Source organism: Piliocolobus tephrosceles, chromosome X, assembly GCF_002776525.5.
Source record: "Piliocolobus tephrosceles isolate RC106 chromosome X, ASM277652v3, whole genome shotgun sequence".
NCBI lineage: Eukaryota > Metazoa > Chordata > Mammalia > Primates > Cercopithecidae > Piliocolobus > Piliocolobus tephrosceles.
Genome location: NC_045455.1, coordinates 23,056,727 through 23,070,964, shown reverse-complemented (window position 1 = coordinate 23,070,964; position 14,238 = coordinate 23,056,727). Strand labels below are relative to the sequence as shown.

The window sequence follows — 14,238 nt, the reverse complement described above, 5'->3', positions numbered from 1 at the left end:
TGGCTGAAATGTAAATTAGTTCACCCACTATGGAAAGCAGTTTGGAGATTTCTCAAAGACATAAAAACAGAGAACTACCATTCCACCCAGCAATCCCATTAGTGGTATATGCTCAAAGGAAAAGAAATTGTTCTACCAAAAAGACACATGCACTTATGTTCATCACAGCACTATTTACAATAGCAAAGACCTACAACCAACCTAGGTGTCCATCAGTGGTGGACTGGATAAATAAAATGTGGTACATAGACACTGATATGAATTGGCCGTGTCCCCACCCAAATCTCACCTTGAATTGTAGTTCCCATAATTCCCATGTGTCATGGGAGGGACCTGTTGCAGGTAATTGAATCTTGGGGGCAGCTGTTTCCTGTGCTGTTCTCATGATAGTGAATAAGTCTCATGAGATCTGATGGTTTTATAAAGGGCAATTCCCCTGCACATGCTCTCTTGCCTGCCGCCATCCCTTTGCTCTTCCTTCGTCTTCTGCCATGATGGTGAGGCCTCCCCAGCTATGTGGAACTGTGAGTCAATTAAAACTCTTTCCTTCATAAATTACCCAGTCTCAGGTATGTCTTTCTTAGCAGCATGAGAACAGACTAATAGAGACACCATGTAGCTATAAAAAAAAATGACATTGTGTCCTTTGCAGCAACATGGATGCAGCTGGAGACCATTATCCTTGGCGAATCAATGAAGAAACAGAAAACCAAACATCACATGTTCTCACTTAACAGTGAGAGTTAAATCTTGCGTACACACAGATATAGACGAGAACAACAGACAATGGGGACACCAAAAAGAAGGTGGGCAGGAGGAGGGCAAGGGCTGAAAAAATTCCTATTGGGTACAATGTTCACTGTCTGGGTGATGGGATCAACAGAAGTCCAAGCCTCAATATCACATAATATACCCTTGTTACGAACCTGTACAAGTACCCCATGAAACTAAGATAAAAAAACATGGAAATTAAAACCAAAAAAAATTGGTCAGGGAATGGCTAGAAACACTCACTCTTTCTTGAAAGTACTCATTTCTTCTACATCATTTAACTCTGTATAGAATTCTATATAGATAATTACTTTCTTTCATGTTTAAATTATTCTGACCTGGTGTATGGCTCATACCTATAATCCCAACACTTTGGGAAACCAAGGCAGGGGTATGACTTGAGGCCAGGGGTTCAAGACCAGCCTGGACAGCAAAGCAAAACCCCCATCTCTGCAAAAAAATAAAATAAAAAGTATCTAGGCATGGTGACATGTGCCTGTAGCCCCAGCCTCTTGAGAGGCTGAGGCAAAAGGATTGCTTGAGCCCAGGAGTTCTAGGCTGCAGTGAGCTATGTTGGTATCGCTGCACTCCAGCATGGGCAGCAGAACAAGACTCTATCTCTAAAAATAATAAGAAAAATAATAATAGAACAAATTATTCTACTTATTTTAGCCTCTGTTATTGTTTCTTTAAAATTAATCTAACGTTTTGTTCTTTAACAGCCACCTGTTTTTTTTTTTTTTTTTCTGGTCATTTAAAAAAATTTGTCTTTGGTACTGTTATGATTTTTAAATTATTTTAATGTTTAATAGCACTTTATGTCCATATTATCACTAACCTAAACAAGATGTAACATTTTCTAATTTCATTAACTCATAGTAGTTTTTCAGCCTTATACTTGTTAAAAATAATTTTCTGAATCATTAGTAATGATTATTCCAGATTACCTGTAAATTCTTATGACTAAGAACCAGTATATAACTGAATACTGTGGTATATTTAATAGACATACTTTTAATACTTAGCTTTAATTACCAATTATGCAAAAATGACCTTTTAAATTTTCTATTTGCATATTCGTTCTAGAAGAAATTTCACAAGTATGATAAAAACCACAACATCAGTATTGCTACAAAATTGCTTAAAATTGTATGTTCTTTCAAAATAAGATGTGTGTTCTTTTGCTAAAACCTTCAAAAATCAATAAAGCAAACTTAGGAAAAATAACTGGATGACCATTATTAGATTAAACATAGTATCAGGAACTGTCAAAAGATCTAAACAATAGTCCCTTCATGTATAAACTTCAATCCAGAAAAAAAAAATCTATTTATTATTCATTATTAGAGAGCCGCTAATAATTTGATAGATTGACAAATAATTTTCCTTGCTATTACTCAGAGCTATAATTTCACAATGAATTATACTATTTTACCTTAATCTTTGGTTTACAGTCACAATCCCTCATTACTTTATTTCATTCATTGTTTCCCTTATTAACAATTTGGATAACTCCATTATTTTTACAGAATTTGTCAAAAAAGGAAGGCTACTATTGCTATAAAACATTAAGACCAAAAAGAGGAACTGTATCTCAAAACTTTTTCTGTACAGTAAAAAAAACTATTAACAAAGTAAACAGATGCCTTACATAATGGGTAAAAATATTTGCAAACTATGCTTCTGACAAAGGTCTACTATCCAGAGTCTATTCCTGTTTCATAAGGAATAGAAAAGGCTTTCATGAAGACAGCTGCATTGCACTTCAGTTACAAGTTTTGATGAGGTTATAGGGCTACCAGGAACCTTGTATCTTTAGCCATACAGTCATCATCTTTGGTTCTCAGGTTATACGGAAGCACTAGGTTTTGGAAAATAACTCATCATTTTAAAAAGTATATCCTCGACTCAAATGACCCAACATACTAGATGCACCCGCCAATCATATTTACTAGGAGACATGATCTGATTGAATTAGCTCCTCATACTTTTTTTTAAAATGGCAAATAGTTATGCTTAGCCATCTCAGATTTGTTAGAATCGTTAATGTCCAGCCAAAATACATGTGGCTAATGTTAGCATAAATGACAAGAATTAGTCTAGTAACTAGCGACCAAAATTAACAGTTTAGATTTAACATAATAAGATTCATAGCAATTTTATTCAGAAAATATTTGTTGTCAGTTTCCTCATAATGAATCTTTTCCATGATATTTACCACTCATCTTTTTACATGTAAAATTTTAATTCACATCTAATTCTAATCCTTTATTTTACAGTCTGAGTTGCTGCAATATAATTTTTGTTTTTATATTAAAAGAACTAAGTTAGAGAAACGTATTTGTAATTTTATGCCCTGGATTAAATTCATCAACATTCATTTGCCTAATTATTGCTAAATGCTTGCTAGGTCAATACAGAAATTAATGAGAGAGTCTCTACTCTCAAGGAAACACAGCAATAGACTATTAGAGTAAAAAGAACATTAAAGAGCATGAAAGTGTGTATATACACGTATTTTATTAAAAATCATATACATTAAGTGCTATCAAAATACATTTTTCTATATTAATATTTACTCCCTAAAGAGTTTTAAATAAATGAATGCACCTTAATTTTCCTAACCCAATTCCCTACCAATTGGCACTTAATTTGCTTAGGATTTTCATTAACAATGTACAGATTAACATTTTGTGAATAAATATGTGCACATCCATTATTCCCACAAAATTGCTTCATAAAAGTGGAATTATTTGGTCGAAGCAAATGAACTTTTTAAACACTTGTAATATATTTTAGCAAATTCTCTAGTGAAGGGCTGTACCCTTGCCCAACTGGTTACACTCTCCTCTCCGTCTTGCTTTTAACACCTGGACAACAGATAATTGACACTTCATTGTGTGTAGAATAGTATTTATTTGTTGTCCAGTGAAAAAGACTTTACCTTTTCCTTATAATTGTAAATATCCATTTCTGGTCTTTCATTATTTCTCTACAGGAACATTTATAGTTTTCACATGGATTGTAAGAACTATTTTTACGTTCAAGACATGATCTTTTTGCTGTAATCTATAATGCAAAATTTTCTCCATTTTTCTGTGTGGATCCTCAATTATGTTGTGGTTTTTTTTTGTTGTACCAAAGGTTCTTGTTTTGTGTGTGATGTCAAAACTATTAATTTTCTCTTTATTCTGACTTAAAATATATAGGCTTTACCCACCTGTATATAAATAAAAATATAGAGCTATATATTTTGTTTACTTGCTCATTATTTTTACTTAAGTTTTGGTCCCACAGACATTTACTTTAGACAATGCTTTGGGATACAGTTCTAGCTAATTTTTTTCAAATATTGATTTAATAATTTAGCCAGCAAGATATTTTGATTAACTCTACTCTCTTACTGAAAATGCTCTCATTTGAAAGTTCCAAGAAACATGGGTCATAGCTAATGTCAACCAGCTAGACTGTGGCAAAGCCGGAATTTGACCTCGAGTTCAACGCTTTGAAAGTGTAGTGGCAAACAGTATGGCTCTGGAATTGATGAGGACATCTGAATGGGGCACAACTGGAATTCTGCCACAGCTATGTTACCTTGAGTAAATTACTTCCTCCACACCTGTTCTTAATATTTAGAATAAGGGGAAGTAATTCTATCAAACTTCCTAATCTTTAGAATAAGGGGAACTAATATCAACCTTATCCTGATCTTGTGTAAACGAGTCATTATTTAATTTATTCATTCAACAATATTCATTAAAAGTGTTCTATGTAATAGATATTTTTTGAGGTGTCATGACTATAGCTACCTTAAAAATGGATATTTTCTAGAAATCAATTACTTTGACTTCATGATAAACAGTGTTGAATTCAAATAATGATCTATAGGGTCTGGAGTCATGCTCCCAGCATTCCATCTGTCCTGCACTCTCACCATTGGAATGGTGAAAAAGACACCTGGTGGAGATACATTATGTGTGTGTGTGTGTGTGTGTGTGTGTGTGTATGGTTTTCTTTGACTCATCTAAGTGTGCAGGAAAAGGCTGTGAGTGCATACTGTATATTCACTCTCCAGCACAATACCTGACACAGAGCTGACAGTGAAAAGATTTTATAAATGAAGGAGCAAATTAACAATGTATACATTCTTGTCCATGCAATTTTATTAAAAATAGAACACACTGTCTCTAAACATACTTGTCTTTCCTTAGTGAAACTAAGAGAATGTTTAAAATACACAGACAGATGAAATAGAGATAGAGGAAAATACCTACACTCTCCTACCTCTGTGTAAATGACAAAAACAAGGTGCTGTCCTCTCAGATTCATCAGGCCATTCTGATTCGCCATCATTAACTTGCCCACATGGATTCTACCTCTGAATATGTTCGGTTACTTGATTAATACCCCAAAGTAGCACCTACTCAGCCATCCCAGATGACAAGGAGAGAAAACACTCCTAATGCACTTCATAGGTAACGTAATTTATCTTTTTGTTCTCAATTTAAGTATTGACTTGTTGGTGCCAAGCAATGTGCTTGGAATCAGGGAGGCAGGTGATCAGAGCATAGACTGAGTCTAGACTTCTGGATTTGATCTTGGCTCCACTGCTTGTGGTCACTTAACTTTCTAGTGCCTCAGTTTTCTCATCTATAAACACAGGTAATAATATCAGTGCCTATTTTATGCAACTGTTGTGAAAATTAAATGACTTAATATTTGTAAAGTACTTGGAACTGTACCTGACACCACAGCAAGTGCTCTGTAGATACTATCTATAAATTAATCCACTTTACCACTTCCTTAGCAGAGCACTCCCTGACCAAGTTACCTCCCTTTACATTCTTTCATTTTTTTTTTTTTTTTTTTTTTTTTTTTGGAGATGGAGTTTCACTCTTGTTCCCCAGGCTGGAGTGCAATGGCACAATCTCAGCTGACTGCAACCTCTGCCTCCTGGGTTCAAGTGATTCTCCTGCCTCAGCTTCCCAAGTAGCTGGGATTGCAGGCATGTGCCACCACGCCTGGCTAATTTTACATTTTTAGTAGAGACCGGGTTTCTCCATGTTGATCGGGCTAGTCTTATACTCCCAGCCTCAGGTGATCTGCCCGCCTCAGCCTCCCAAAGTGCTGAGATTACAGGTGTGAGCCACTGCTCCCAGCCTACCATATTTCATAGCACCAATCACCAGGCCTGTACCTGTGTATTAATATTACCTTTATTTTTTAACAACACAATTTTCTTTCCCCATCAGACCATAAAGCACCAAGAGCAAAACGATGAATTTATTGACACCTTTGTGTTGCTATTATGCATATAAGAGTATTCAAAAATTACTTTTTCTTTAATGTATTAATACAATAAATCTCAAAACTAATTTTTTCTTTTATAGGTCTTTATAAGACTTGGTATAATTTATAAGCTTGGTTAATTAAATTTCTTTATGAAAATTATCATTGCATCAAATAATCATGGAGCTAGATTTTTTGACATGCTAATGTCTTTTTACAGATGACAAGGTTGTGATTTGATGCATAACTACAGCTATGACTGCCAGGCTCCTGAAAAGATCTTGAATTCTTTTCATATACTTATTACTCAAAGTCCATATTCCTTAGAACTGTTACATTTATTAGTAACACCTCAATGTAAGATGGTAAAATAGCGTCTGATTGAAGGCAGAAAAGCTCTCCTGCCATTGTCTGGTTTGCAGGCATAAGATTTAACATCTTTCTACTTACATATTTTCACCCATGATGGCATCCGCTAAACCTGAATCAGTGTCTGGCTCATGAATGAAGGAAATATAAGCTCAGAATGGCATAAGAAAACCTTTTTCATGGATCCAATCCAAACACAAATTCACAATGCTTAAAAATGAAAAGTAAATCCTGTAAAGCTCAAATTTATGTAGTTATCTTAGAATAAAATATATTTTTAATTGCCTGGAGTCCTCAAAGCTTCTTGTTAAGCTTAACAAGAGGTATAAAGCCATGACTAAAATATTCGCACTCCACTCTAGTCCCTATTTAAAAAAAAACGGAATCACTCGTTTATTCATCTTGCCTAATGACACAGAAGGGCAAAACAAGCACCCAAACAATGAATAATAATGTAAGAGCTCAGACTGTAAAATCAATATGTCAGATCAGCAGAGCTTTGCTTCGTTTTAATGCTCTCATCTCTGAATGCAACAGACCTTATCTTCTGAATTATATATATGTATTGGCCTAATTACATAAATATTGACTTTTCCTTATATGAAGTTTATTTTTTCAATCTCTCTGTAATTACCATGTCAATATTTGTGGCTGTAGTAACAATGAATTTAAATCTGTTAATTGTGACTGATAGTGGCATGCCATGAGATAATTCAGTCAGTCTCAGAACGCTGATGGCACTAGATAATAAGTGATGAATCAGTAATTCCTAAGTATATCATACTAAGGTAAACATCTTTTAAAAGCAATTATTTCAACCCAGTTAATTTAGGGGTTATTCTTTTCCTCAATTTGTCAGGTTTCATAACGTACAGAAGTAATAACCAGAATGCGACTGCATCTTGGTCTATGACTTTGCCTGCATTTTTTAAAATGAAACACTTCATCCCTAGCTTCATTCTCCAGTCCACCCATTAATAACTTCTTTGATCTTTTGATAGATATCTACACCTCCATCCTCACAGTTGTGTGTGTGTAAAGATAAAATTTAACATTTGTTGCTATTATTCTTTGCTATTTTCTATTTCCATAAAGGTACTATCCCTGATCTCACTTACATGTGGAATCTAAAATAGCTGAAGTCATAAAAGGGGAAAGTAGAAGGGTGGCTGCCAGGGGATAGGTGTGGGGAAGGGAGAGGGGATGGTGGGTGGAGGGTACAAAGTTTAGTTAGACAAGAGGAAGAAATGTTTTAGACCACTGTGCCACATGGTGACTGTCATTCATAATGTATTGTGTATTTCCAAATTGCTAAGAAGGTACATTTCAAACGTTCTCTCCACAAGAAAAATGCTAAGGATGTGAGGTGATGGATATGCTAGCCAGCTTGATTTTATCATTCCTCCTGGTATACATGTCAAAATATCACAATGTACCCCAGTAGTATCGATAAAATTTGTCAAGTAAAAATAAAAATAAATTTTAAAAAGATCTTAGCTTGTCTGTTACTGGTGTATAAGAATGCTTGTGATTTTTGCACATTAATTTTGTATCCTGAGACTTTGCTGAAGTTGCTTATCAGCTTAAGGAGATTTTGGGCTGAGATGATGGGGTTTTCTAAATATACAATCATGTCATCTGCAAACAGGGACAATTTGACTTCTTCTTTTCCTAACTGAATACCCTTGATTTCTTTCTCTTGCCTGATTGCCCTGGCCAGAACTTCCAACACTATGTTGAATAGCAGTGGTGAGAGAGGGCATCCCTGTCTTGTGCCAGTTTTCAAAGGGAATTTTTCCAGTTTTTGCCCATTCAGTATGACATTAGCTGTGGGTTTGTCATAAATAGCTCTTATTATTTTGAGGTACGTTCCATCAATACTGAATTTATTGAGCGTTTTTAGCATGAAGGGCTGTTGAATTTTGTCAAAAGCCTTTTCTGCATCTATTGAGATAATCATGTGGTCCTTGTCTTTGGTTCTGTTTATATGCTGGATTACGTTTATCTTTGGTTCTGTTTATATGCTGGATTACGTTTATTGATTTGCGAATGTTGAACCAGCCTTGCATCCCAGGGATGAAGCCCACTTGATCATGGTGGATAAGCTTTTTGATGTGCTGCTGAATCCGGTTTGCCAGTATTTTACTGAGTTTTTGTAAACTAGTTCAACCATTATGGAAAACAGTATGGCAGTTCCTCAAGGATCTAGAACTAGATGTACCATATGACCCAGCCATCCCACTACTGGGTATATACCCAAAGGATTATAAATTATTCTACTACAAAGACACATGCACACGTATGTTTATTGCGGCACTATTCACAATAGCAAAGACTTGGAATCAACCCAAATGTCCATCTGTGACAGACTGGATTAAGAAAATGTGGCACATATACACCATGGAATACTATGCAGCCATAAAAAAGGATGAGTTTGCGTCCTTTGTAGGGACATGGATGCAGCTGGAAACCATCATTCTTAGCAAACTATCACAAGAAGAGAAAACCAAACACCGCATGTTCTCACTCATAGGTGGGAACTGAACAATGAGATCACTTGGGCTCGGGAAGGGGAACATCACACACTGGGGCCTATCATGGGGAGGGGGGAGGGGGAGGGAATGCATTGGGGAGTTATACATGATATAAGTGATGAATTGATGGGTGCTGACGAGTTGATGGGTGCAGCACACCAACATGGCACAAGTATACATATGTAACAAACCTGCACGTTATGCACATGTACCCTAGAACTTAAAGTATAATAAAAATAAATAAATAAATAAATAAATAAATAAATAAATAAATAAATAAATATAAAAAGAAAAAAAAAGAAAAGAAAAAGAAAAACAGGCCAGGGTCTGTTAGGGGAAACTTGGCCAGTGGCTCCTGAAATGGTAGAGTCAAGTCCTCTAACACCAAGCCCAATTTATCTGCACGACTGTGCAGGAGCATGCACTATCCCCTCTCTCCCACACTCTGCATCTCTACCTTCCAGCTCCCAGTGAGGCCCTAACTCTTCAGCAAGATCTCTACTTGTCTTTGTCTTGTGTGAGTAGAAGGAGGAACATCAAGAGGAGGGGATCTGGGTCTCATGATTATTAGCTTACCACAGGAAAGAGAAAATGCAAAAACATGATTGTTGAGAGACCAAGAGCACCATCAAACTCAGCAGTGGCAGAAAAGCAAATCAAGAGATAACCATAAGCAAGAGGCCCGTAGGAATTCTTGTAAATATTGGAAAGGGCACTGGACTTCCCACAGGATGTGGGATACAAAGGTTGAGCCAGTTTTATTTGGATTTCCAAAAACAAGATGAAAATTGTGTTTCCCTTGCAGAAAGGGGAGAGTAACTGGAGTCACCAAGCACTGCTAGATTTAGCCAAAGAAAAATGGAAAGGTCATCCCAAGTAGAATGAAACTGACATGAGGATAGAAGAAGTCATGCCTTTGAGAGAAACTAAAAGTAGTAAAATAAATAAGGATGGAGAAGTGAGAAGGATTCATCATTAAAGGCCACTCATGGAATGCTAAGGAATATATGCTTTATCATGAAATTATTGGAAAGCCAGAATAAATGTCTTCTGAAAACTTCCAAAATACAGAAATATTCAGAAATTAATGTTACATGTACCAATAGATTCAAAAAGTTTTGTCACATTTGCTTCAGATGTTTTTATATATAAAAGAAATAAAATGTGGTGGCTAAAAAAATAAAAAATAAAAAATAAAAAGATCTTAGGCCTACTTTATTCTAATCTAAAATATGATGGTATAAATTATACTTTTAAAAAATATTTTGTTCAATTATATCCCCTCACCTGATTTTATTTTCACAGGAGAAGTTTTCAATTACTGCAGTTGATACATCTCTGAAACAAGAACAATCCCATACCTCAGGATATATTAATTAATTAAATGTCTTTACTTTCTTACCAGTGGCACAGAAATGTTCCAAAAATGTTAAAAAGCTAAAAATATTTTCACTTTGCTCTTATAATATTTCTGAGAATTTTCACCCAATAGCTTGAACTCTCCAATTTAAGTAGGACGGGAGTACTGTGTCATATTAATCATTTAGAGTTAGGTGAACACAGAGACTGCTACCCAAAACCCAAGCTGTCCACACTTTGAGTTTAAGAGTTGTTCTAGACGTGTTATGGTGAAGTGGTCATGCATCATCCTGTGCTTTCTTATTTGCCTCTACAGGGATGCCAGATGATATGAACTTCAGTGATGTAAAGCGAATCCATCAAACAGACACTGGCAGTACTTTAGACACAACGGGAGCAGGATGTGCAGCAGCGACTGAATCTATGACATTCACTCTGATAGGTGTGGTGATGTTACTTCCTGGGATTTGGTAACTGAACTCTTCTGTCCTGACATACCTTACTGAAGTCTCGATTTCTTCTCTCTCTGCATATGTCAGGAATAAGAGATCCTTTTTCAATGTAACAATTATATTTATGAAAAGATATGTCACATTAACTTCTCAGAAGCCAAGTTGAAATAGCTATAAAGTCCCTAAAACTCAACGTTTAAATGACACACTTTAAAAATATGTCTTTTTTTGAATCTAACTGAAAACCTTCTTAACTTCTAATATTATTAAATCTGAAGATGTGAAGGGCACAGAAGTGATTTTGAATAAGAAGAATTTAGTGTATCTGTAATTTTATTGTCAATTCCAAGCCCCTTCCTAAATTAAAAATGTTTTCATTTGAAAGTGTATTTGCCAGACAATGAAAACAGTATGCAGTATTTCTTAAAGTACTGAAATTAGAATATCATGAAATAAATCAAAACATACAATGGCAAGTAGTATGCATGCATATTCAAGAGACTCTTCCATTTTTGCAACCTGTAGAAGGAAATGTCTGAATGTCTGTAAGTTATGGGGTAGATTCTTGAGAAGCATTTCGCATAATTTCACTGAAGAACCTTGATAATTTTGATCCACTGTAACTTAGCCACTGATGAACCTTAAAGCTCAGTATTTTAGTAACATCTGATTTGTATTCCATTATATTCAAACTGCATCTTTGGTATTGTGCCTCTGCTCCTGCCTCTCTCTTTGCCTCACAGATTTAGCTATGTTGGGAAGCACATGCCTGCTCTACAAATATCTCCAATAAAGCTGCTAATTATTTGCTGGAAAATTTTGAAGAATATTTTTCATTTTCTTCTGGCAAAAATGATATTTTCACCCACTTTCAAAATGTGATGTACTACTTCTTTTTAAAGCCTGATGTTGAACAATTGACTACCTATGCATTTCTAAGGTTCCTATGAATATCTGCAGACATGTACAGAAAATATGATATGCAATGCTTTAGATTTTTTCCTATTTGCTCATTAATGGAGCTGCAAACCAACAGTCCTTAATTTCTCAGTTGGGGTAAGTTGCCTCGATAGACGCGAATAGGATATGTCTATGGCTATACTTAAGAAAAAGAGAAGTTAGTTTTTATTAATAAGTATCACATCCAGTCAACAGAGAAAATATAATTAATACAGTCACAGAATAGAAAAGGGAATTGCTGACCTCAAATAAAAAACAAACAAATTTGAAATGACTTCTGACAAAGAGGTAAACAAGACACAGCCAACTGCAAACATTAATGAGGTAAAATCCATTTCTGCCAATCAGGAAACAATATACCATCAAACCTTGTTCTCTCTTAAGTTCTCAGTTAACAAAATGATCTAAGGATGGTTCGTTTAAATCACAACATTTTTAAGCTGTCCAGTCAGGTTTTACTCTCCGTTCAAACATGCCTCACAACCAGAAGTGTTCATTCTACCTGTCAGTTCTGGATGCCATTTTCCTAGGCTTCCATTCCACACCTAACATTCCCTGATCCACTCGGTTAACAACTCATTTGCACTCACCTTGACACACTCCACAAATTACAAACTTAAACCTATTTTGAAACCTTTTTACTTCAACCTCAGCTCTTCATCTACATCAGTCTTGGGAAAAAGTGATACTAAGGCACTCATTTGCTGCCCTCCAGCCCAAGTCATGATTGGCTTGCTACAGCAAAATTTCAGACCCAACTTAAGAGAAATTTAATTCTTAAGACAAACCAACTGAAGAGCATGCTTTAGCATTCTAAGATATATGGATAAAATTAACTGACAGAAGATAATGGCAAGAAATGAACAAAAGCAGAGCGGTGAAGTCAACAGAAGAAATGATTAAAAAAAAAAAAACTAAGTTTTACATGCTCAGATGGGTGTTGTTTATCTGCAGGTGGGCGCTTTGGGGACTGTATAAGCAATAATGGTGCTGCTAGAACACTGCTTCAAACACTGAGGGGTTTTCAGAATTTAAGAGCCTATGGCAAAATTGTTAATATCTCAGTAAGGATACTTATCCATTAGTACTTCCCATTCCGTGACACTTCATATCTACATAGTTTCTTATGAATTACAAAGCTCTTTCAAATGAGATAGAGTATCTCACTAGACTTTTCGCCCTTCAAAGTTAGACTTGATTTTCAGTCAAATAAAAACAATATTGATGATTTTTTTATATGGCTCAGAATTTGCTTCTGGCGAGTTTTGCATTAATAAGGTCTAAGAAAGTTTTGAGCAATGATAAAAGTGTTGGAAAGTGTCTACTTTCTGAGATTATTTAATAGATTATATCAGACTGTATATATTTAAAAATATCACACATATCTTATAGTCACATTTTATGCAGGTGTAATTTTTTAAAGAGCCATATTCTTGAATCCCTGAGTTATTTTTATATGAGTTTAAGTAATCATAAAACATAGTCTGATATTTTGCATATATTGGGGAGAATAGGTTTAGAAGCAGAACATTTACTTGGCCTTTGTACAGACATTATGATAAATGCCTTTATGCACAATGTCATTTAATCTCCCCAAAAACATTGACATTTCCATTTTACCAATGAGAAAACTGAGCATATAAATATTTGGGAATTTGACAAATGTCATACAACTAATCATAACAGAGTTAGATGGTGAGTATAATGCCTTTAAATAAACTGTATACCTTCCTGGTTCAAAGATATAGTTTTGGAACGACAGTGAGAACTACAGGTTAGCACAAAAATTATTCAGAGACTACTTAAGTCTCCATACTAGGATTTAACAGATACAATTGGCTATAGAATAATTGTCTAATTATCAAAATGCACATTAGTGTAGAAACATAATAAAAAGGAGAAGTGTAAACATGGACTTTTTTTTAGTACCATTCATTACCCTCCTATATATTCAAATCCACTCTAAACACATCAGCCCTGAAAATAAATCAACTGCTGAAAAGGAGAAAGAAAACACAACTGTTATAACTCTAATGGAATCATGAAGTTTATTTTAATTTCCTGTGCAACAAAAAGTTATAAAACATTTCTTTGGCCATAGGATCGCATGAAAAAACATGAAAAGGAGGAGAGGAGGAAGGAAGGAAGGAAAAGAGGGAGGAGGGAGGGAAGGAAGAAGGGAAGGAAGGAAAAGCGCATGGCAGAATATTATTTTTTAAATCTTAGATTTGCCTTTATCCTCCATTTATTCAGGAATATCTTATCAACAAAATAATGTCTGCATGGTTATCTTCTCACTAATAAAGGACTGAGGTTAATAAACTCTTTCCTCCCTACACTCAGATTTTCTGAGGTGCTCAATGATGCTTTGAAAAGGACTGAATTCATTTGTCACTAATTGTTTGCTATCATATAAAATATTGTTTCTATCATCAGAATCCTTCAAGTACAATAAAAATAATTTTTTTCTTGAGTGAATATATTCAACCTTGACGAAATTTGTT

General features: G+C 35.1%; 1 protein-coding gene across 1 annotated transcript in view; it reads left to right on the top strand.

Annotated features, from left to right (window-relative positions):
• GPC5 (glypican 5) overlaps nt 1–11,591 on the top strand; it is a 1,441,555-nt gene extending 1,429,964 nt beyond the window's left edge. Inside the window, exon 8 of the mRNA XM_023218068.2 lies at nt 10,639–11,591. Within this exon, the coding sequence (XP_023073836.1) occupies nt 10,639–10,796 (158 nt within the window). The 3' untranslated portion in view covers nt 10,797–11,591. The remainder of the gene's footprint in view (nt 1–10,638) is intronic.
• The last annotated feature ends 2,647 nt before the right edge of the window (nt 11,592–14,238 follow it).